Below are 26,242 nucleotides of genomic sequence, written 5' to 3' on the forward strand. Positions count from 1 at the left end.
AATTAATTAAACACTAAAGGATAGTGAGGCTCTCTAAAGGAAAAAAATATACCACTCGAAAGTTTGTCCTGTAAAGTCAGGATTTTAAATGCATGTACTTTTTGGAGATTATTTTTGCCCTCTTTGCTGGGATTACTTATATATGGATCTCTTCTCATCTCTGATTGGAGGGACTAAATGGATATGACATTTGTGTCCAAGTGAGACCAATGCCACATTCCAAAGGAGCAATTTGAGATGAGTTGGACAAAGGAGACTTTACAGAGGAGTTAGTAGGTAGGGAACCCACAAAGGATGGAACCACCGCCTCCACCCTGGGGCAACATCTACAGAAGTTCACCACCTCTCCTAGGTCCGAGGAGCCGGAGTGGAGAATGGTTACAGACTGTTGAGTTGGAGAAAGCTGAATCGAGAAGGCCACCTCCCAGGAGCCAGGGTCTGGTTGGTGCCTTCTGTGTGCAGCTCAACCCTCGAGGAAGCACCAGAGAGTCACACGCCCTGACTGCCTGTCTCGCATCCCTCTGAGGTGACGGTGTTCTTCAGTGGCCAAGCCCAGCCAGAAGCCAAAGAGCCAATGGCTCTATTGATGGACATCATACAGGGTCACTGGAAACTGGATCTATTTTAGAGATACAAATAGAAGTAGTTAGTAAAATGAGCTACTGTGTAGGCAAACAAATACAAAAATGTTCTATGGGAATTAAACAAGTAATTAACATTCATTGCCAGAAAGAAGCCAGTTGGTGGTGGCTGGTTACTAACTGACCACTAACTGAGAATTTCAGAGTTACTGGTTGTTTTTTAAAAATGGATATAAGTATTTGACCCCCATGTCTCCTAAAGTTTCTAAGTTGATGTAATCTTTCAAAAATGTTTAGCTCTGCCATTTTTCATTCATCAATAGGAGAATTAAGTTCAATAATTAATCCAGTCCAACAGCTATGACTAAGGTTGGAGTATTTTTTTTTCGGATCTTAGAGTTGGAAGGGGTTGCATGAAGCCCTTTTCTTTCTTATTTTCTCCCTGCTATCATGAATTTTCCCTTTTAAAAATGAGACGATCTCAGATCTGTCAAAAGGCTCCACCTCCTTTAGTATTCATTCTACCTTCAATCTCCTGTGAATTTCCTTGAATCCCACTTCCTAAGTCCCTGTTCTCAATTTCAACACCTGTTTCTAACCTTGCCATTCCATATTTGTTTTATGTAGTTCTATATTATTTTCATGCACACATTTCTTTCTTCCCCAAATAGAGCACAATACTCATGAGAACTTGAATTATGCACCCCAAAAATTCTGTGAATTGCTTCAAAATTATTATAAAAGTATTCTGGGGTTTCCCTCGTGGTCCCATGGTTAGGACTCCACTTTCTCAATGCAGAGGGCCCGGGTTCAACCCCTGGTCAAGGAACTAGATCCTACATGCCGCAAACTAGGATCCAGTGCAGCCAAGTAAATAAATAATATTTTTTTAAGTTTTCTGATTTTATGTGCTACGTCAGTTCAGTTGTGTCCGACTCTTTGCAACCCACTGTAGCCCACCAGGCTCCTCTGTCCCTGGGATTCTCCAGGCAGGAATCCTGGAGTGGGTTGCCATGCCCTCCTCCAGGGAATGTTCCTCTCCCAGGGATCGAACCTGTGTCTCCTGTGTCTCCTGCATTGGCAGGTGAGTTCCTTACCACTAGCTCCAGCTGGGAAACCCACACAAAAGTATTCTGACTTCATTGAAGTAAAATAGAGAACGCGCGTCGTCTCAAGTAACTCTATGTTCAGGATTAGAAAATAAATATACGTGAATGTGGGGAGACTTTGATTTTTTTCAATCATTTTATTAGAAAACAATAAGGCATCTAGAGAAAAGAGGAGCAGCACTTCCCTCTCACTTGTGCACAATTAGAAATAAACACAAGATACATAAATCAGTACGAAATTAGTCAGATTTCCTTTTTGTGTTTATATGGCCACAGGATGGGCTTCCCCAGTGGTTCAGCTGTAAAGAACTCACCTGCAATCCAGGAGTCTCAGGAGATGCTGGTTCAGTCCTTGGGTTGGGAAGACCCCCTGGAGGAAAGCATGGCACCCCGCTCCAGTATCCCTGCCTGGGGAATCCCATGGACAGAGCATCCTGGCAGGCTGCAGTCCATGGGGTCTCGAAGAGTCAGACCTGACTGAAGCGACTTGGCATGCAGGATCACAGGATAGGGTAGAATTTGAAATAATCGATTATTACAAATAACAGATAAAAGAATTATCTTGAAACAAATAATTAAGCAATTTCACCTCAATACAAATGTAGTTTCAAAATGTGGTGGTTTCATGAGATCTGAAAATTGAGAGCTGTGTTAGAGGACACCTACTCTGACTTCTCACCCAATGTGGGAATTTTTTTCCCAGGGTTACTGGCAAGAAGTTATCTTGTCTGAATATTTCCTGTAGTAAGAATCTCACCATGCCCCAGGGGAATCCACAGCAGTGATTCCCAAACCTGGCTGTGCTTTCAAATTCTCTGAATTTCGTTTTTATATAATTATAAATATGTTTAATAAATTAATATATAAAATAATGAATAAATATTTTTAAAATAACTTTCATGTAGCTGACCATAGACTCTTGAACCGATAGAGCATCTCTATTTTAAAAAATTCTTCAAATATTCCTAATGACCGCAAAGCATGCAAACAATGGCCTACTTCATTCTCAACTGCTTTAGCTGTTAGAAACCTCTTCTCTACATTTAGCAGATGCGACTCTGTAAAACCTGTTATTCATCTTCCTACTCCTTTTGCTCTTGATTAACAAGTGTCAGTCACTCAGTCGTGTCCCACTCTTTGTGACCTCATGCACTGTAGCCTCCAGGTTCCTCTGTCCACAGGATTCTCCAGGCAAGAATACAGGAGGGGGTTGCCATTCCCTTCTCCAGGGGAGTCTTCCCTACCCAGGATTGCTCTTGATTAGAATAGGAAAAGCTATTCAACTGTCCTTTTTAAATGAAAACACTTTAACGTTTGAAGGTAGCTAATGCGTCTCTGCCTCCGCACTCTGTAGTGTGTGTTCCTCTGCTATGAATGTGCTGCCGTCCTTGAAACATTCCTCATGTGATGTGAGATCCAGACACTGCATCATCATGATTCTCCCTTTGCCTCTGCCCTCCTCACCCAGCTTCTCAAAGACAGTGACAAACGACCCCCGTGTCCTACAGGTGATTCTTTCAGAACAGCTCATTGTCTATTAAATATCGTAAAGTTTCAGTTCATGAAAGCACCTCAAGGTCTTGTATTCCTTCTCTCCATTCAGAGAGCTCTTTCCCAAGACATCTGCGTGGACAGGCTCTCTTCCCTCTACACTCAAATGGCAGTTTCTTCATGAGCTTCTCCTTGGCCAGGCAGGCTGTTAAAAATAGCAGCCCTCCTCTCCCCAAATTTACTTCCAAATTTGTTTTCCCTCATAACCCTATCAAACCTCTATTATGGCTCATGTATCCACATTTTCACTGTGTGTGTGTGTCTGTGCTCAGTCATGTCCGACTTCTTACGACCCCATGGACTGTAGCCAACCTGGTTCCTCTGTCCTTGGGATTTCCCAAGCAAGAATACTGGAGTGGGTTGCCATTCCCTTCTCTAGGAGATCTTTCCCACCTGGGGACCAAACCCACGTCTCCTGCGTCTCCTGTGTCTCCCGCATTGTAGGCGGATTCTTTACCACTGAGCCACCTGGAAAGCCCCTTTCCTTGTATTTATCCATTTACCCATTCGAAAGTCAGTTTTAGGAGGACAAGAATCTTTATCTGCTTTTCGCACATAGTCGGACACGACTGAAGCAACTTAGCAGCAGTAGCAGCAGACACATATTTGTGGTGGATGAATGAATAAAAGATGCTTGGATTATGTATTATGTCCATTTTAACTCTTTTAGGCATTAGGACATTGAATAGAAGAGGAAAATGGAATTTCAGTTCTGAGTTTGAAGAGACCTTAGAAATCCTGACATTGGAGATACTGCCATTGCAGATGAGTAAACTGAGGCCCAGAGACAACCACACATGCAGCAAATGGCAAAGAAAGGCCTGGAAACAAGACCTCAGTCCCAGCCCATTAGGGTTAGTGTTCCAAGCAGATGATCCCTGGTCTGCATTGAAAAGATTTCTTCTCTGAAATATCAGAAGCCCACATCAAGACCTCAGTCTTTGATCCCTTAAACTAACCAGATATATGCTTAAATCTGACTCAATTAAATTGTGGACAGATAATTTTAGGATAGTATAACTTCAGAAAGAGCTTTTCAAAAAAGCCTGATAAAATATACCATATGCTTATTCAAAGAAAATCACATATTTCCTATATTTGTTTTCCCATACATGTTTCCATGTATGACTGTTCCACATGTTAGCATTTTCAAATCTTAGGACAGCAGCAACAAGGAAAAATAAGAGTCACTGTAAGACAAAGTGATAAAGAGTATTAAAGAGAGACAGAGATGCGGGCAAGTCACTGGTAGTTTACTGACCTTTTCAAAGCATTTTTAAAGTCAAATCAGATCGTTAGTATGTATTGCTGTTCAGTCGCTAAGTCGTGTCTGACTCCTTATGACCCCATGGACTGCAGAACACCAGGCTTTCCTGTCCTTCACTATCTCCTGGAGTTTGCTCAGATTCACATGCTTTGGGTCAGTGATGCTATCTAACCATCTCATCCTCTGTCATCCCCTTCTCCTCCTGCCTTCAATCCTTCCCAGCATCAGGGTCTTTTCAAATGAGTCAGCTCTTCACATCGGGTGGCAAGAATGTTACTACAGACCTGTGCTGGTCTCAGCTGGCCATCTGCAAGTTCGCTTTCTAAACTGAATCTCCTCAGCCTTAGAGAAGAATTGTGTTCAAATTAGCATTTGTTAAGGAGTTTGTTAGGAGACTCTGTATTTTATTTAAAGCTCCATTATAAAAAATTATCGTTGGGGAAGATGTCTGCCAGTGATGAAAAGAGGACTCCTTTTGGAGCCCTGACACAGGGTTCCAGTTCCATGGTCCGTGACAGTGTTACTCTAGGCCTGTCTGGGTCAGCCTTTCTCGTTGTGATGCTCACTTCTTGGCTCTTCTTTGTGTGAAGGAAGAGTCTCTGCATTAACTCAGTAAGAACCTGACCTCTTGGTGGGTTTTTGTGGACATTAATTGGCAACAGTTAAAAATGGGTCATTGAAACATACAGTAATCAAAGATAAAAAAGAAACAATTGATGAAAACTAGTTCTTTTCTTCATGTAAAAATTTGGGTTTTTTCTTTAAAGGTATACAGACACTGTTATAAAATAAGACTATTGTGCACACTGAATATTTTGTTTTCCTGTTTAACCATGAGCTAATTTAAATATATAGAAATTTATGTGGTAACAGATATCTAAATAACTATCAGACAAATAATATGTGCACACATTTCAGATATTATGCTTTAAAGAAATTAAAATTTTGGACCCTTTAAAATTCTTCTTTCTTATTTCATAAAATGATAGAACTCAATGGTTAGAAAAAATTCAAAAAGAAATTAGAAGTGAGAAAAAGATCATTGTAGAAATTGTAGCAGTGCAGGAACAAATAAACAAGTTTGTCAAAGCAGATGATGAAAAAGAAGGAAAACGTAATATATCTAATCTGGCTGAAGAAGATTTTTAAAAAAATATTTTAGGGAAGGTGACAGATATTTAAAATTCACACAAAAAAGATCTAACTTGAAAAATACGGGTCTCTGAAGAAGAAAGCCAAGTTTAGACTTTCTTGTATAGGCTTTATATCCAAACAGACACTAAAACTGATTCTCCAATAAAACTGTCTTAATTTTTTTTAATGAAGCTACATATTGAAATTATGTACTACAGTGTAATTACTAGATTTTAAGAAAAAAGATCCTTTGGGCATCTAGCCAAAAAAGATCTTATAGAAGACTTGAATGGGTAAAGTCTAGACTATCATTAGACTTTCAGACAGCAACATTTTATGCAAGAAGATGGATAAAGTGCAAACTACATTCGGTTCTTAAGAAAGTAAAGTGTAAACTAAGGATTTTTCTATTCCGCAAAAATGACCATAAGTATCAAGCTGTTATCAATACAGAAGAATTCAGGAAATATTCTTCCCATGTACATTTCCTGAAAAATGTACTAGAGAACAAGATTCAGAAAACCAAGATGACTTGAAAAAAAACAAAAAGCTGTCATAGGACAAGTTCCTCAACATTAAATATGTACTTATTTATAGCACTAAATCTAAGTGAAAGTCAAATGGAGGAGAGTACAAGTTGTCAAGAGCCAGATACCCTGACAATGTAAATATAGCAGACCTAAAAAAAGGGGAGTGAGGAGAGAATGCTCACTGATTATGCCAAAAATTTTTAACTGTTTTCAATAATCATAATTTGCAATGGTAGTACAGTATTGACATGCTGAGGCTATTGCATGAGTGATGGGAGGATAGAGTGACTGAATGTAGACACACCTCAGAAATGACAGGTTCAGCTCCAGACGGTGCAGTGAAGCAGATACCGCAAGACAGTCACAATTTTTTTTAATTTCCCAATCTGTATAAAAGTTACATTCACCCTATACTGTAGTCTATTAAGTGTGTAATAGCATTATGCCTTAAAAAACCCAATGTACATGCTTTAATTTTTAAAAAATGCTTTATTGCTAAAAAATGCTAACCATCACCTGACAATGCAAGTTGCCACAAATCTTCAATTTGTAAAAAGTCCTACATCCATGAAGCATGATAGAGCAGAGCACGATAGAACGACGTGTGCCTGTAATTACGGCATATCCTAATTCTATCATCCCCTGTACCTCAAGAGCCAGAATCCACCGTGCAGAATGAAGGAGATACAAACATAATACGGGAAAGTGTTGGTAAGAACCCCACGGTCCTGAAATGGAATTAGAAGTACTAATAGGAACTGACACACTGTCATCAACACGTGTACATCTCCAAGTTCTTTTAACAGAAATGGAATAAAAATAGTGGCCAGCCCAATCACAGTGAGTATTTCTGTGCCTCAATTATGGTCTTGAAATACAATATCCCACTAAAGAAAGCAGAGTTTCTTGTATGAACGGCTGTTTCCAATTGTGGGGCATGAGATACACACGACACGTCTGGAAGACCTCAGTGTTCAGCGCACAAGAGCACATCAAACCCTGTTAGCGAGAGGCTGAAAGAACTCAGCTCCGTGGCCAAAGATGGGACAGTCTGAGCTTCAGTAAAGATAAGAAAGGGTTTCCCTGTAGCTCAAACGGTCAAGAATCTGCCTGCAGTGCAGGAGACCTGGGTTCAATCCCTGGGTCAGGAAGATACTCTGGAGAAGGGAATGGCAATCCATTCCACTACTCTTGCCTGGATAAGATAAGAAACACAACGAATTAAAACACATAAAATGATAACAAATGCTCCAAAATGGTGCCATAGGAAGCACCTAAGTCTTTCTCCTCCAATAGTGCAGCCACACACAGAATAATTCAGAAAAATGCAAAGATTAGCGAGGTGACTGCTGCACATGGGTGATGAAGCAACACGGGCAGGAGGACAGGCAGGGAACACCCAGACGCATCTTTGTCATCGCTAGCAGAGCACCATACCATTGGGGGTGGGGAGCACCCCAAACTTTCAGCTTCTTCCTGAGACTGAAGAGTTTAAGTGGCATACCCAGTACCCCTGACTTCTAAGGCTCCCGCCTGACAGACGGGTCTCCAAAGCACCTGGCTCTATAAGCAGGTAGCATTTGTAGCTCAGATGGTAAAGCGTCTGCCTATAATGCAGGAGACCTGGGTTTGATCCCTGGCTTGGGAAGATCCCCTGGAAAAGGCAATGGCAACCCACTCCAGTATTCTTGCCTGGAAAATCCCATGGATGGAGGAGCCTGGTAGGCTACATTCCATGTGGTCACAAAGAGTCAGACACAACTGAGCGACTTCACTTTCACTTTCTATGAGCCAGTGGGGCTTGTGCTTAGAAGCCCCCGCAGACTATAGCAAAGAAGCGGTTTGAAAGGGCGCCCCTGTGGCGCTATACCTGGCTCAGCAGAAATGCCCATCTCTCAGTTTCTGCCCAAAAGGGGTTGGACTGCACACTCTCCAGCCGCTTCCCGAGGGTTCAGCTCCTCACCAGCCTGCGTCTCGGTGCTTACTGACGTCCTCTGCTTTGGCACACTGACGGGTCTTGGCACATCCCCAACTTCAGGGATCCACTAAGAACAAAGGCCCTAAACCCCCAAAATGCCACCAAAACGCTTTTTAGAACTAAGAAATGAATTCAGTAAAGTTGCAGGGTACAAAATCAATTGACAAAAACCCTTTGCATTTTGATACACTAACAGTGAGCAACCAAAAAGCAAAATTAAGAAGACAGTCCCACTTACAATAGTATAAATAAAATAAAGTACCTAAGAATAAAACTAACCAAGGAGAAACAAGACTTGTATACAGAAAACAACAAAACAGCGTTGAAAGAAAGATCTAAACAAATGGAAAGCTCCAAGCACACACTCACTGTGTGCATGAAAGTCGTTCAGTCGTGTCTGATTCTTTGCAACTGCACGGACTATACAGTCCATGGAATTCTCCAGGCCAAAATACTGTAGTGGGTAGCCTTTCCCTTCTCCAGGGGATCATCCCAACTCAGGGCTCAAACTCAGGTCTCCCGCATTTCAGGCAGATTCTTTACCAGCTGAGCCACTGGGGAAGCCCGTAAACTCACTAGAGGAGTTGAAAAGGCTAGACTAAATTTTAAGCTCTTACTGAAAGATTGGTCTATTAAGAGTTAGCCATAATGACCGCATCCATAAGAATAGGATTACTACAAAGCCACAGTCATCAAGACAGTATGGTATAGGCACAAAGTCAGAAATATAGATCAATGGAACAAAATAGAAAGCCCAGAGATAAATCCATGCACCTATGGACACTTTATCTTTGACAAAGGAGGCAAGAATATACAATGGAAAAAAGACAATCTCTTTAACAAGTAGTGCTGGGAAAACTCGTCAACCACTTGTAAAAGAATGAAACTAGAACACTTTCTAACACCATACACAAAAATAAACTCAAATGGATTAAAGATCTAAACGTAAGACCAGAAACCATAAAACTCCTAGAGGAGAACATAGGCAAAACACTCTCCAACATAAATCACAGCAGGATCTTCTATGACCCACCTCCCAGAATATTGGAAATAAAAGCAAAAATAAATGGGACCTAGTTAAAAGCTTCTGCACAACAAAGGAAACTATAAGCAAGGTGAAAAGACAGCCTTCAGAATGGGAGAAAATAATAGCAAACAAAGCAACTGACAAAGAACTAATCTCAAAAATGTACAAGCAACTCCTGCAGCTCAATCCCAGAAAAATAAACAACCCAATCAAAAAATGGGCCAAAGAACTAAACAGACATTTCTCCAAAGAAGACATACAGCTGGCCAACAAACACATGAAAAGATGCTCAACATCACTCATTATCAGATCAGATCAGTCGCTCAGTTGTATCTGACTCTTTGCAACCCCATGAATCGCAGCACGCCAGGCCTCCCTGTCCATCACCAACTCCCAGAGTTCACTGAGACTCACGTCCATCGAGTCAGTGATGCCATCCAGCCATCTCATCCTCTGTCGTCCCCTTCTCCTCCTGCCCCCAATCCCTCCCAGCATCAGAGTCTTTTCCAATGAGTCAACTCTTTGCATGAGGTGGCCAAAGTACTGGAGTTTCAGCTTTAGCATCATTCCTTCCAAAGAAATCCCAGGGCTGATCTCCTTCACAATGGTCTGGTTGGATCTCCAAGGGACTCTCAAGAGTCTTCTCCAACACCACAGTTCAAAAGCATCAATTCTTCGGTGCTCAGCCTTCTTCATAGTCCAACTCTCACATCCATACATGACCACAGGAAAAACCATAGCCTTGACTAGACGAACCTTTGTTGGCAAAGTAATGTCTCTGCTTGTGAATATGCTATCTAGGTTGGTCATAACTTTCCTTCCAAGGAGTAAGCGTCTTGTAATTTCATGGCTGCAGTCACCATCTGTAGTGATTTTGGAGCCCAGAAAAATAAAGTCTGACACTGTTTCCCCATCTATCTGCCATGAAGTGATGGGACCAGATGCCATGATCTTCATTTTCTGAATGTTGAGCTTTAAGCCAACTTTTTCACTCTCCACTTTCACTTTCATCAAGAGGCTTTTGAGTTCCTCTTCACTTTCTGCCATAAGGGTGGTGTCATCTGCATATCTGAGGTTTTTGATATTTCTCCCGGCAATCTTGATTCCAGCTTGTGTTTATTCCAGTCCAGCGTTTCTCATGATGTACTCTGCATATAAGTTAAATAAACAGAGTGACAATATACAGCCTTGACGAACTCCTTTTCCTATTTGGAACCAGTCTGTTGTTCCATGTCCAGTTCTAACTGTTGCTAACTGACCTGCATACCAATTTCTCAAGAGGCAGATCAGGTGGTCTGGTTTGCCTATCTCTTTCAGAATTTTCCACAGTTTATTGTGATCCACACAGTCAAAGGCTTTGGCATAGTCAATAAAGCAGAAATAGATGTTTTTCTGGAACTCTCTTGCTTTTTCCATGATCCAGCGGATGTTGGCAATTTGATCTCTGGTTCCTCTGCCTTTTCTAAAACCAGCTTGAACATCAGGAAGTTATGGTTCACATATTGCTGAAGCCTGGCTTGGAGAATTTTGAGCATTACTTTACTAGCATGTGAGATGAGTGCAGTTGTGCAGTAGTTTGAGCATTCTTTGGCATTGCCTTTCTTTGGGATTAGAATGAAAACTGACCTTTTCCAGTCCTGTGGCCACTGCTGAGTTTTCCAAATTTGCTGGCATATTGAGTGCAGCACTTTCACAGCATCATCTTTCAAGATTTGGAATAGCTCAACTGGAATTCCATCAGCTCCACTAGCTTTGTTCGTAGTGATGCTTTCTAAGGCCCACTTGACTTCACATTCCAGGATGTCTGGCTCTAGGTCAGTGATCACACCATCGTGATTATCTGGGTCGTGAAGATTTTTTTGTACAGTTCTTTTGTGTATTCTTGCCATCTCTTCTTAATATCTTCTGCTTGTGTTAGGTCCATACCATTTCTGTCCTTTATCGAGCCCATCTTTGCATGAAACGTTCCTTTGGTATCTCTGATTTTCTTGAAGAGATCCCTAGTCTTTCCCATTCTGTTGTTTTCCTCTATTTCTTTGCATTGATCGCTGAAGAAGGTTTCTTATCTCTTCTTGCTATTCTTTGGAACTCTGCATTCAGATGTTTATATCTTTCTTTTTCTCCTTTGCTTTTCACTTCTCTTCTTTTCACAGCTATTTGTAAGGCCTCCCCATACAGCCATTTTGCTCTTTTGCATTTCTTTTCCACGGGGATGGTCTTGATCCCTGTCTCCTGTACAGTGTCACGAACCTCATTCCATAGTTCATCAGGCACTCTATCAGATCTAGGCCCTTAAATCTATTTCTCACTTCCACTGTATAATCATAAGGGATTTGATTTAGGTCATACCTGAATGGTCTAGTGGTTTTACCTACTTTCTTCAATTTAAGTCTGAATTTGGCAATAAGGAGTTCATGGTCTGAGCCACAGTCAGCTCCTGGTCTTGTTTTTGCTGACTGTATAGAGCTTCTCCATCTTTGGCTGCAAAGAATATAATCAGTCTGATTTCAGTGTTGACCATCTGGTGATGTCCATGTGTAGAGTCTTCTCTTGTGTTGTTGGAAGAGGGTGTTTGTTATGACCAGTGCATTTTATTGGCAAAACTCTATTAGTCTTTGCCCTGCTTCATTCCATATTCCAAAGCCAAATTTGCCTGTTACTCCAGGTGTTTCTTGACTTCCTACTTTTGCATTCTAGTCCCCTGTAATGAAAAGGACATCTTTTTTGGCTGTTAGTTCTCAAAGGTCTTGTAGGTCTTCATAGAACCGTTCAACTTCAGCTTCTTCAGCGTTACTGGTTGGGGCATAGACTTGGATTACTGTGATATTGAATGGTTTGCCTTGGAAACGAACAGAGATCATTCTGTCGTTTTTGAGATTGCATCCACGTACTGCATTTTTGACTCTTTTGTTGACCATGATGGCTACTCCATTTCTTCTGAGGGATTCCTGCCCGCAGTAGTAGATATAATGGTCATCTGAGTTAAATTCACCCATTCCAGTCCATTTCAGTTCGCTGATTCCTAGAATGTTGACATTCACCCTTGCCATCTCTTGTTTGACCACTTCCAATTTGCCTTGATTCATGGACCTGACATTCCAGGTTCCTATGCAATATTGCTCTTTACAAGCAGCGGACCTTGCTTCTATCACCAGTCACATCCACAGCTGGGTATTCTTTTTGCTTTGGCTCCATCCCTTCATTCTTTCTGAAGTTATTTCTCCACTGATCTCCAGTAGCATATTGGGCACCTACTGACCTGGGGAGTTTCTCTTTCAGTATCCTATCATTTTGCCTTTGTGAAATGCAAATCAAAACCGCAATGAGGTACCATTTCACGCCAGTCAGAATGGCTGCTATCCAAAAGTCTACAAGTAACAAATGCTGGAGAGGGTGTGGAGAAAAGGGAACCCTCTTACACTGTTGGTGGGAATGCAAACTAGTACAGCCACTATGGAGAACAGTGTGGAGATTCCTTTAAAAACTGGAAATACAACTGCCTTATGACCCAGCAATCCCACTTCTGGGCATACACACCGAGGAAACCAGAATTGAAAGAGACACATGTACCCCAATGTTCATCGCAGCGCTGTTTATAATAGCCAGGACATGGAAGCAACTAGATGTCCATCAGCAGACGAATGGATAAGAAAGCTGTGGTACATATACACAATGGAGTATTACTCAGCCATTAAAAAGAATACATTTGAATCAGTTCTAATGAGGTGGATGCAACTGGAGCCTATTATACAGAGTGAAGTAAGCCAGAAAGAAAAACACCAATACAGTATACTAACGCACATACGTGAAATTTAGAAAGATGGTAATGATACCCCTGTATGCGAGTCAGCAAAAGAGACACAGATGTATAGAACAGTCTTTTGGACTCTGTGGGAGAGGAAGGCGGGGGGATGATTTGGGAGAATGGCATTGAAACATGTATATTATCATATGTGAAATGAATCACCAGTCCAGGTTCAATGCATGATACAAGATGCTTGGGGCTGGTGCACTGGGATGACCCAGAAGGATGGTATGGGGAGGGACGTGGGAGGGGGGTTCAGGATGGGGACCACGTGTACACCTGTGGCGGATTCATTTTGATGTATGGCGAAATTGTACAATTGTATTGTACCAATACAATATTGTAAAGTAATTAGCCTCCAATTAAAATAAATAAATCTATAAAAAAATAAAAACCAATCATGCCAAAATGGTAAAAAAAAAAAAAAAAAAGAATAGGATTACTGATCTGACTCAGAGCTGGAACCAGTGGGCTCTGGCTCTGTACCGGCGGGCTTGTTGGAAATGCAGACTCCAGGCCCCGCCCCACACCTACTGATCCTCAGGTGGTTCCCGTCTGTGTTAACTCTTGACAGGCGGTTGGCATTCTGAAAGGAGACAGACTTTGGTTTCATGGTCCTGATAGTGGTGAGGATCCCAAGCCAGACAGCAATTCAGACGCTAATCAAACTGTCACAGGAAGCAGGACGGTAGAGGAGGAAAGCAACCAAAGGGAGACAAACAACGGATTCGCGTGGTACAGCTGAAGTTTTACGGTTGGTCCCAAGGCCTGAGCTTGCAGAAATTCATTGGAACCATTAGAGTAACCGCTTTCAAGACTAACTGGTCATTTTCTGTGTTGGTCGCACTAGGCTTGCATTCTTCTCTTATGATTTGAGAAGCGTCAGTTGCATGTGCGAAAGGAAAGCCCTCGGTACTGTTCCTGTGTGACCTTGGATGAGCCGCTTAACCCCCTGCAGCCTAGTCCCTCCAGCTGTAGACGAAACTTACAACTTTCATCAGTAATGGCACAGAGATCTTCATTTGGCTGGAATTTATGCAAGTGCCAAGTATGATTATTATTTTAGCTGACACATAAAAAGACTGTCACTTGTTTTTGAGTGCTTTGTGAAGCAAAAAAACACAAGGATGAAATTATGCCGATCGTCTTTTTTGTTTTGCCTGCTTATGGAGTTTGATTGAACTTGTCTGAATCCCGTGATAAATATGCAACATAACAAAGGATTAAATGAAAGACCATTTAATTACCTGAATCAGAGCTTGTAAAAATGTATATGTGTTCATGGCAGGGGGAGACGATTGGTGTAATTAACACCCCTGAATTTAGGGAAATTGTGTCTGGCAGGAAAATGTGTACATGTTTGGCAAAAATTGAGTGACAGGTCAAGAACTCTTCAAGCTAAGATTTTATCAACAGATGCATTCCCCATCTGCTCACTGAATGCACAGAAATGGAAATCACATTTTTTCTCTGTCAACTGAAGTTTCAGTTATACTCAGAGTCCATACCGATAACTGAGATGAAGAAATGTAGAACAGGAATAATATAAGATGAAGCTATTTTCTATGTGGAATGAAAGATATTGTCAAAGACACATTCTGGGCTTCATTACGAAACTCACACTCATGTTTGCAAAAGGCACAATTCAAAGACACACTACAAAAGCAAATCTGTGCTTGTACCAAAACTCATGTAATCTCAGTGTTAAAAGCTGGCCATTCAGGTGTTACTGGACCATAGGACACCAACGCCACAGAAGGATTATTTAAGCCATGTTTGATAAATGTTTGACATTTATCATGTTTGACAATGTTTTCAAAATCTGCTATTTTGACATGATGGGGGCTTCCGTGGGAGGAGATCATGTGCAACATTTTTACCTGCCAGAGTTACAGTGACACTCCTGCGTCTTGCAGTGCTATTTAGAGGAAACTGGAGAAAGCTATTTAAGTTCAAGTGAAAATAACAAACTCATAGTAAGAGATTAACCATGCAATTTATCGTTTATTAAATTACTCATGTATCAACAAAGATTTGCACTGTGTTGGCCAAAAAGTGCATTTGGGTTTTTCCACACACTGTAACAGGAAAAGCCAAACAAGCTTTTTGAACAACTCAATCAATGGCAGGGTTTTTGCAAGGCCTTGGGCTACTATGAAAAGATAAAGACCATCGTACCTGCCCCCACCCCTGCCTCACACTGGTCCTTACTCGATTCCTATCAACACCAAGCTGTGTATCATTGTATTTTAGCTCACGCATCATTTTTAGAGAATTCTTAATCCATCTGACTGCAGTTACTCAAAACTTAAGGATGCGCGTGTGCCAAGCCGCTTCAGTCGTGTCCAACTCTTTGCGACCCTATGGACTGTAGCCTGCCAGACTCCTCTGTCCATGGGATTCTCCAGGCAAGAGTACTGGAGTGGGTTGCCATGCCCTCATCCAGGGCATTTTCTCAACCCAGGGATCAAACCCATGTCTCCTGTGGCTCCTGAATTGCAGGTGGTTTCTTTACCACTAAGCCATTGGGGAAACCCCAGACTTAAAGATACAGGACCTTAATCAAAAATTTCAAAAGCTCTGATTACTGCTATGACCATTTGCTCCTGGAAAGATACACACGAGGAAAGGCTGAAACGTGGAGACTCTGTTTCTTCCAATATTAACTATGTCAAAGTGTTAACAGGAATGGTTTACCTCTCCATGCTGAGGCTGAAGAGCAGTTACAGAGATAGCTGGCTTTTATTTCCTTTGGGCTCGGTGTTTCCTGGGTTAATATTCACCAGAGTTTCAACTAAGTTCAGTGACTGTGTTGCATTATTAAATACAGACACCTGAAATTCTGGCGTAACACCAGTCTTCTGGGGGATAAACTTTAACATCCATCATATGATTTAATCGTCACAACAAAGCCCTTGTTGAGACATGACTCAGGAGGATGAGACGTGCTGTCACATCAGTGAAACAAATTAAACACTAAAGGGGAAACCCAGGCTGGAAATGCAGGCGATGATGGTTTCTAGGCCGACAGAAGCTCGGAGGAAACGTGGGTATGGCAGAAATAGAGAAACTGTGGTACTTCACGACTCCCTTTTTAGCGGTAGGGCAAGATCAGTGTGCGGATTATCATGGATGGTTGAGAGGTCTGTTAACACACAGGCGTTTCTACTCATGGTGGAGATGCTGCTCAAAAGAGGGAACGCACTGCCAGGAAGCCTTCTAAACCTCATGATTTGTCAGCTGTGTGGTGTGGGGAGAGAGAGAAGGGAAGAACCTTTAGATACTCCAGAGTTTTGGCTAGAAGACTGAACTACCTGGAAGCACAGATGGTGTTTTCATCAATTCTTCTGCCTAACAGTTGGGATTTTGGAAGGCCTAGAGAAATCTTGGATATGAATGATTGCCCACACACACAGTAATGGTGAACTGGTTTGGCCAACAGTTTTGAAGACTGATGGATTCTTATCCACTGAAACACGAGAAGGCAGAGGAGAAAGAAGAGGGGAAAGTGAGTAAAGAAAGTGTAACTTAATACACAAGTAAAAGAATAATGTGTATTATTGATAAGCTGTGGTTTCTTTACTATATTTGGAAGTAGCAATAATCAGAAGGCCACTCTAAAACAGCCATGAAGGATGGCAACCAGGGATGGAAAACCTTTGCCAAATTTCAGCGTAAAACTGCTCTGAATAACTTAATTGAATTTGTCACTTGGCACTCTGAATGTAATCATGAGATATGGGAGTCAGTACACAGAGCAAATTTCCCCAGGGAATCAAAACTACCCATGGAAATCCAGCTTATATCAGGATGTGTGACAAAGCAGAAGGATGAATGAAGTCTAGCAGAAGTCTCGGCCTAAAGGGACCTATTTCTACAATTGTGAAGGAAACACAGTAAAATGAAAAGGATTCTTAGTGGTGGGAATGCCACCTGCTCATAAAAACTGGGAAATACCCAAGGATTTGATTCAGGAAATTCATATACAAAAACTTTAAGAGTCTTAATACTTATTTTTAGCATGTTTACATGGGGTAAAGAGCCCCAGTTACAGATTTTCCAAAGTAATTTTGTAGTAGGAATCTTTCCCACATGATAATTATGGCAAAATCATGAGATAACATAAAACAAACATTGAAGGTGATGTGAGAACCAAAGTCCTTCAAAATGGCAGGAACTGAATTCATTTACAGGTTTAAGATTTACTGGAAACACATTGTGTTCTGGGCATTGCCCTGAGTCCAGGAGATACTGGACTACTCTCATGGAACTCAGAGCCTCCTTGGGGCAGACAGCGCTGTCTAAGGTTTAAACTGCCCTGTGAGTATCAGTGAGCTGTCAGGAAAAAGCTCTACAGAGGAAACGCGGGATTAGATGTGTGAAGGCAGAGAAAGTTACCAGACGGAAAGGGACTGAGGAGGAGAGCCCTTCCCAGATGAACGGCCTTCACAAGGGTAGTGAGATGTGACTCGCTCTGTATTCAGATGGGTGGTGGGCGAGGGGGAAAATGCAGGAAATGGGCCATTACGGGGCCAAGTGGAGACACTGTTTGCAGCGGCCAAGACGTGTAAGCAACTTAAACACCCATCGACAGGAATGGATAAAGAAGAAGTGGTATATACATACAATGGAGTGTTACTCAGCCAAAAAAGGATGAAATAATACCATTTGCAGCAACATGGACGGACTTAGAGATGATCACACTAAGTCAGAGAATGACACGTGTCTTATGATATCACGTAAATGTGGGATCTTAAAAAAGATGATACAAATGAACTTATGTACAACCCAGAAACAGACCCACAGACATAGAAAACAAACTTACTGTCACCCAAGGGGAAAGGCCAGGGGTGACTGAGTAGGAGTTTGGTGTCAACACGTACACACTACTTAAATGAACAACAAGCACAGGGAGCTCTACTCGGTATTCTGTAATAGCCTGTGGGGAAAAGAGTCTGAAGATACACGTGTGTGCATATAACTAAACCAGCTTATGCACACCTGAAACGAATACAGCGTTGTAAGTCAGCTGTGGCTGCATGCGAAGTCGCTTCAGTCGTGTCCAGCTCTGCATGACCCTGTGGACCACAGCCGGCTCCTCTGTCCGTGGGATTCTCCAGGCAAGAACACTGCACTGGGTTGCCACGCCCTCCTCCAGGGGGTCTTCCCATCCCTGGGACTGAACCCATGTTTCTTGTGTCTCCTGCATTGGCAGCTGGATTCTTTACCTCTAGTGCCACCTGCGAAGCCCGTAAATCAATTATACTTCAATTTTTAAAATAGCGATAAAAAAAAAATCAAGACCTGTGAGGTGCTTTGTAATACCAGCTCTGCTTTCTGATGTGAGTGACAGAAGACATTCAAGCAGTTGAAGGTAAATGGGAAAAAAACTGGTTCATTGGATCTGAGAGATTTATTTACTTCTATTGACCGATCTGCAGCATTCCGGTTTCATGTTGTATTTTGAATACATCTCCTTAAGTGGACTTAGCCTTGATCGCAAAGTAGTCCCAACAACCTTTTTTTTTTTAGTGATCATCTTCTTATCTGTACTGTGAAAAATACCATCCTTGAAAAGTAGAGAAGTTGGCCTTTTTGCTTTCTGTATTTGATTAAGAGTAAAGCCTTTCCTGTTTCAGAATGAATTTTGTTAGCGAGCCCAGCAGGACGCAGAAGATAAGAGTGCTATGAAGCTCTACCATATTCTGTGTGGCAGGACGTGGTCACCTTCAGTGACACCAGCCTCCACCTGCAGGGGTTGCCATCTCTCCAGTGCTTTGTCCTCACAAAGGGAAAGTCCCTTACCTAACAGGGATTGACTCCCTGTGAAGCTTTAGTAAGGTGCAGGGGTGTGTTCCCAGTGGCACAGTGACGGCAACCTTCCCTGATGTGAACTGAACATTGCCCTCTAGAGCTAAAGAAGGCTCTATTTCCTTGGGTTCTCTGCTTCTTTTTAGTTCAAGCTAATGTAGTAATTTTTTAATGAAAATGCTAATGCTGTTTACATTCCTGGAGCCATTCAAGATTCTGGAGTTCCCATTCAAAGCTCAGGGCCTCAAAATTGTGGCATAGAAAAAGTTCAGTGTCAAGAATGCGGCCATAGAGAGGTATCCCAACCATAGGAAAATATTGGTTTCTTTTGAATGCTAAAAAAAAAAAAAAATAGTTCATCAGCAATATGTCTATTAACGTATTGCCCAGTTCCAGATTTTCCCTTTTTACAAACCTTTTTTGTTGGTGGCCCATTGATATAATTTGCTGTGAAGAGGCTTGACTGTGCTTGATTGGTCTCTTATTTTTGGGGAGAGAGCATCTTTCTTCAGATTCTCTTCCTTTATAGGTTATTACGACCACTGAGTAGAGCTCCTTGTGCTGGACAGTCATCCTGTCTGCTTATCTGTTTAATAGTGTGTGGATGTTAGCCCACCAGATCCTAATTCACCCCCTCCGCTCCCCCTGTCATAACCATCCACTCATTTCCTACGTCAGTGGGTCTATACCTCTTTTGCATATAAGTTGGACCTAGAGATTATCATACTAAGTGAAGTAAGCCAAAGACAAACATATGATACCGTTTACATGTGGAATTTAAAAACAATGAACTAATTTCAGACAGCTTTTAAACATGAGGCTCCTGTTTGCATCATCCATGCTCCTCACAAATTCTGACTATGTTAGCAAAAATCTCTCAACTCTTAACCAATATTTTCTCTTCTGTGAGGTAAGATACCATAATAGAAAAAGCAGCAAACCTAGAAAGCTGGAATTCCCTACTGAAAACTGTCAGTCATGAAATAAGAGAACTTAAAATGTCATTTAGGGACTTCCTTGGTGTCCAGTGACTAGGTCTGCCTTGCACCTAAAATGTCATTTAGAGATTTCCTTGGGGGTCCAGCGGCTAAGTCTGCCTTGCAATGCAGGAGATTCTTGGAGATCGAACATTGCAGGATGTTCGATCCCAGGTCAGAGTACCAAGATCCCACATGTTGCAGAGCAACTAAGCCCTTGCACTCAGAGCCAGCCGAGGCCCGATGCAGCCAAATATTTTTAAAATGTCAGTTAACCTCTGAGCTGTAGTGTCCCCACTTTACAGATGGGAAAGTAATAGTGTCCTCCTGATGCTCTTAGTACTGTTTGTCGGTCCAATAGGAAGGTGTACCTAAAAGCATGTTGTATTATTTACTTATTTGTTGAGTATAACTGTTGACGTGTCTAAAATGCAAAGCCATGCTTCAAAGATTATGTCTTTATTCAATGCTAAGGCCAATTGAAAGCATTTTTACTGGGAGCTGAGCCCCGGTCAATTTGATACAGGCATTAACTTAGACAACCTACAAGAATGAATGGTTAACATATCCTTCAAACATCTCATTTAGTATCAACTTTCTCTTCTGAAATTTTGATGGAAGCACTAATCAACTGAAGATAGAGGCCCTGGGTGAATGCCTGCTGTGTGAGATGCAGAGGTGACTCGTGTCTACTGGGTACTTTATAACTGAGGCCTGGCAGGGTGTGAAATTGACTACCTGCCATGAAAATTTTGAAACACGCAGACTCTTTCTCAGGTTCACGGTTTCGCTTATTAAAGGTGAGTCTCAGAGGTATCTTTTTTGTCGCCAAAAGTTTTAGATCTGCTGAAAAGCCTGGGCAAGTATTAGATTGAGTCCCTTGAGTTCCACCCTAACTGCAAGGCAGAAATATTTTTGGTCTGGCAATTTCAAGGCAGGTGTTACCAGTTGGTTGCCTGAAACATGGAAAAACCTTCTGGCCTTTTAAAAATGCCTGATTTGACTGGCACTACCTCCTGATGGGCCTGCCAGGGAGAATTAGTTTCTTACTGCAATTACAGGAAGTGGACTGAATGAAATTACTGGGTGAATTAGGAATATATAAGCATGCTAAAAAAAAAAAAAAAAAGTCTGACCAAAACAGCAACATTGGTTTTGGCTTCACTGAAACTGAACTGCTCTTTGGTCTTCTTTATTTTTGACGGTATTTGGCCAATGGGTTCAGCTGCTTGTGCTGGAATTTGTGGTTCACAACAGTAGGATCAAGGCAGAGGAAGTCCTTTATAAAATAGTCTTACAGCAATGAAGCCAAGATGTTATCATGTGCATGAATGTTATGAACATAACCAAAGACTAGAAAATAGGTGTGTGTCCTGCTTTCTGAAATATAGGTTTTCCTCACTTTGAAAAATCCAGAAAAGCTGGATTTAAGTCAAATTGAATTTTCTGGTGGTCTTCCATGGTTAAAAAAGCAGTGTGGTTATTAGGAAAATAAACCCTCCAGTGAATTACAATGTTAGTTCAAGTGTAAAACAGATAATGAGGACTCTTCAGTGTTCCTGAGAACTTGAGGGTCACGTCTCCTTTCAAAGTCTTACACAGACTAAGTGTGTCACCTAGAAAAGAGAATAAAGCTCATACTGCACAACTGGGGTTGTGTCAGTAATTCTGCAGGTTTTTGATACAGTGATTCTGGGATCACTGATGGATCCCAGCCCTCCTGGGTCCCCATGGTGTTTATCTTTAGATTCACATCGCTTTGAGATGTCTGGGGTGGGGGGTGTGCACCCTGGAGCACCCCACTAACTCAGAGGAAGCAAAAGACGCTGTATTTAAGAGGTACCAGAGTTGATGGCAATGGCACCCCACTCCAGTACTCTTGCCTGGAAAATCCCATGGACGGAGGAGCCTGGTAGGCTGCAGTCCATGGGGTCGCTGGGAGTCGGACACAACTGAGCGACTTCACTTTGACTTTTCACTTTCATGCATTGGAGAAGGCAATGGCAACCCACTCCAGTGTTCCTGCCTGGAGAATCCCAGGGGTGGGGGAGCCTGGTGGGCTGCCGTCTATGGGGTCACACAGAGTCGGACACAACTGAAGCGACTTAGCAGCCGAAGAGTTGATGGACCTATATTTCTAATTTTGTCCAAGACGCTCAAATCACTTATTAAGAATGTCAAAGACAAATATCATATGATATCATTTATGTGTGTAATCTTAAAAAAATGATACAAATGAACTTATTTACAAAACAGAAAGAGATTCACAGACATAGAAAACAAGTTTGTGGTTACCAAGAGAGAAAGGGGGGAGGAGGGCTAAATTAGGAGTTTACTAATTTACACTATTGTATATAAACTAGAAAACCAACAAGGACCTGCTGGATAGCACAGGGTGCTCTACTTAATGGTTTGTGATAATCTTTAAGGGAAAATAACCTGAAAAGGAGTATGTGTGTGTGTGAGTGCTCAGTCGCTTCAGTCTTGTCCAACTCTTTGCAACCCTATGGACTATATTATAGCCCACCAGGGTCCTCTGTCCATGGGATTCTCCAGGCAAGAATACTGGAGGGTTGCCATGCCCTCCTCCATGGGATCTTTCCAACCCATGGATCAAACCCACGTCTCCTGTGGCTTTTGCATTGCAGGCAGATTCTTTACCACTGAGCCACTGGGGAAGCCCCAAATGTGTGTGTGTGTGTGTGTGTGTGTGTGTGTGTGTGTGTGTGTGTGTATTGAGTTTGCCTAAAAGTTCCAGGATGAACTTTTAGGCCAACCCAATGTGTGTAGCTGAATCACTTTGTTATCCATCTGAAACATTATACATCAACAATATTTCAATAAAAAAAATAATAAAGGTAAACAATTAAAAAAAAAAACAAAAAAACCAGACTACATCTCTCCAGGTCTCCTCAGAATGAGGATGGCTTTAGATCAGGTGCTCAGCTTCCTCAGTCACCCTTCCGGCTTGGCTGGAGTTGGAGGCAAAGCCGCCTTCCGGACCTTCTTACTGGGAAACCGCCCTTCCCTTCCTCGGGCTCTGAAATCACAGCCCTGCTGGTCTGAGCGCTGCCTTCCGCTCTGCTTTGTCCACGCAGGTAACCACGCTGACTCAGGAGGTCTCCCAGCTCGGCAGGGACATGAAGACGGTGATGCAGCTTCTTGAGCACGTCCTGTCGCCGCAGCAGCAGTCCCGGCTTTGCTCTCTGCACACCGCCTCTCTGCGTCCCTCCGGTTTCCAGGGCGGGATGACCTGGAGCACACACCAGCCCTGTCTACACTTGCAAGCCGCCGGCGCCACCTACACCCCAGCCCAGCTCTGCCAGGGGAGTGTCACCCCCGACAGATGGAGTGTGGGGCCCTCTTCGGCGGGGGGCAGCCCCCAGCGGGTGGGAGCCCAGGAGCAGAGTCCTGCGGGCCGGGAGCTCCGCGCCTCCCCGAGCCTGGATCACGCGCCTGCCCACTGCCAGCTGGTCCAGGAAGGTCGCCTGCAGCTCCTCAGGTGCGTCTCCCCGCAGTCGGACACGACGCTGACGCCGCTGCAGTCCATCTCGGCCACCCTCTCCTCCTCCGTCTGCTCCTCCTCAGAGACGTCTTTGCACCTGGTTCTCCCCAGCAGATCGGAGGAGGGGAGCCTGGGCCAGGGCGCCGTGAGTTCCTTCAGTCTGGAAAATCTGCCGGGATCTTGGGAGCGGGAAGGACGGGCATCGGTCTCCACCGAAGCCCTGGAGAGCTTTCCGCTGGAAATGGTCGCAAGCACAGCAGAAGGGAAAGATGACAGGGTCGTGCGCGTATGAGGTCAGTGCACCTCGCAGGTGCCCGCCTCTGCCCGTCACTGCGGGATGCCAGCCTGGGGTGGCCTTGCTTGCCCCTGGCGGCGTGAAGACTGGGCAGACCCGTGGAAAACGGGACCCAGGCCAGGGCAGAACCACCTCCATCCTGCAGCAGATACTTCCTACATCCTAGAGACAAAACAGGAGCCTTTTCCTGTGCAGGGATTAACTTACCGGTCTGTCTGACAGACTTTGGTGAAAGCCCAAAGACCCTGAGGGTCTGAGCAGCTACACGTCCCAGACGAAGAATGTGTGGACTCGTGTCCTGGGTGGCTTTTCAGAAGAGCAGCAAAGGTTTTTTTCCTGAGTGCCTGCGTGTCACTCCTGAACAATATCCAGATTGTGGGCCCTGGGAGTACACAGTTCCTGCTGATCTGCTTTTCAAAAATAGAAGGCGAGTGGACAGTTATCACTGCATGTCATCTCCTAGACAATCAGTCACACAGAGCCGGTGGCCAGCGGTCAGCTATTGCACGTTATTTGCCATGTAAATGAATATGTCTTTATTTATCAAAAAAAAGAGAGGCTATTTTTATATCCTTGGTATGAAATATGTATTTAAGCTATTTAAACTATTTATAAAGAAATGAATGTTTTCTTTTCATTTTGGTAAAAAAAAAAAAGCTTGCTGTTTTAACAAGAAATGCACTACTGTTACGTCTAGTAGATCAAAAATTATTATTAAGAGGATGTAGTTTTGAAAGGAAGCCCACCCCCTTTTATCTGCATGCAGTTTGCAACAAATGTATCCTCAAGCTTCTGGATTACAAAAAAAAGTGAGATCATATTTTATTAATGAGATAAAAACCTCATACCAGACAGAGGGTCTGGTATGGTGGGGGCTGGGAGCAGAATCCACCCTACCTCTGGGGACTCGTGTAAAATCCTGACTTGAGGCTACCCTCACCGTGCCCACATAAATGTTTTTCCTCCAGCCATCTTATGTGTAGTTCTGGAACCCAAAATTGGTCTGGAGAATATGAGACTGCAACTACATTGAACTATTTTGGCCTCAAAATGAGGAAGAAAAACTTGAGTGTGTCCTTCCTCTGTGCTTATGTTTCAGGAGAGCTTGTGTAGACCGGTGAACATTCCAAAATGAAGCCAGAACTTCAGAACTCTAACTTGTAAAAGGGCTGCCAGCTTGCTTTGGATCAGCACTTTAATTTTTTTTCTTGAAAGCTCTCAACAGCGCTGTAAGTTATGAAGAGCAGGTGTTTTCATTCTCATTTTGCAGAGAAAAATAAATAAATAAAGCCCTAGCAGTTATACAACTAGGATGCTGGAGACAGTCTAGAACCCATAATGCTTTCTACACCTCAACCAATATCCAAATTCAGATGCTGGCACGGTAATAATTTAAATGCCTTTGCTTCAGGTTTATTATGGTTAAGAATGTGTAGGGCCTCATCATTTAAGATGTTCTTAGAGAATATACTGAATTCACCTTCTGGAGTCCCCTGTTCCCATTTCCCACTGCAAAGAATAAATAATTTGAAAGTCGTATTATTAAAGACATCTACACAAAGCAAGACTTCTGGTGTGTGACTCTTATACCCTAAAATTGGCTAGAGCAGCAGAAAGAAAATAAAGCTTCTCTAAGAAAAAAAATTCAATCTCTCCTTACCCAAGTGAATGGGAACATTGAGGGAAAAGCAACACGCAGGGTTTAACGTGTATTTGTAGCCACACATTTGAGCACGATGTGCTCATCGTGACCCACATCATCACTTTAAGCACCATTCCAATGGAACTCACTGGGTTGGTTCTGCTGTCTTTTTGGAAAACTAGCACGGCTATCAGAGACTAATGATGAAGCCTGGCATTCTGACCTGTGAGCACTGACTATGTGCCAACACCTGTTTAAGGAGTAACACCTTATGTTACCTTACATAACAGCCAAACAATGTTAAAGTTATTATTTTATTCCCATTTTGTAGATGAATAATTGGGACACAGACTTTTTTAACCTGCCCAGTCACACTGTTTAAAATAACAGCCCCAATACCCCGTGGCCACTCTGGGTACCCCTCCTTTCACGTTCAGATCTATTCCTGCTGCCTTTTGAAGTTGTACTTGTCATTAATTTCCCTGGAAGTCCATGAACAAAATAAAATATTTGGTTTTGGTGTGTTTCTTTTTTAAGCACACCTGTGGGGTAAATCGGGCTTCCCAGGCAGCGCTAGTAGTAAAGAACCCGCCTGCCGCTGCAGGTTGGATCCCTGGGTTGGGAAGATCCGCTGGAGGAAGGCACAGGCAACCCACTCCGGTACTCTTTTCTGGGGAAATCCCATGGACAGAGGAGCCTGGCAGGCTACAGTCCATGGGGTCACTGAGCGTCAGACACGAGTGCAGGGACTGAGCATGCATTCATGGGATAAATCAGTCACGCTCTGGGGATTTTGGAAAGTCCTAGTGATGCTCCTGGAAATATGCCCGTGATTTTCCAGCCAGTCACCTTCTCTGTGCCTACTCCTGACAGCTGACTTAGTGGCTGTAAGACCCAGCTGCCGTGAGCACGTCTGCAGCTGGACAGGAATGAGCAAGCACCAGGGAGTATTGCAAAAGGGCCCCCGGCTCCTGTGAATCAGCCCCACGCTACCCCTTGTTAACCTTTCCCCTCGCCACCATCGGGCTTC

General features: G+C 42.9%; 1 protein-coding gene across 1 annotated transcript in view; it reads left to right on the forward strand.

Annotated features, from left to right (window-relative positions):
* Window positions 1-26,018, forward strand: part of KCNH8 (potassium voltage-gated channel subfamily H member 8) — a 503,960-nt gene extending 477,942 nt beyond the window's left edge. Inside the window, exon 16 of the mRNA XM_024997203.2 lies at window positions 22,869-26,018. Within this exon, the coding sequence (XP_024852971.1) occupies window positions 22,869-23,567 (699 nt within the window). The 3' untranslated portion in view covers window positions 23,568-26,018. The remainder of the gene's footprint in view (window positions 1-22,868) is intronic.
* The last annotated feature ends 224 nt before the right edge of the window (window positions 26,019-26,242 follow it).

This window comes from Bos taurus, chromosome 1 (assembly GCF_002263795.3).
Source record: "Bos taurus isolate L1 Dominette 01449 registration number 42190680 breed Hereford chromosome 1, ARS-UCD2.0, whole genome shotgun sequence".
Lineage (NCBI taxonomy): Eukaryota > Metazoa > Chordata > Mammalia > Artiodactyla > Bovidae > Bos > Bos taurus.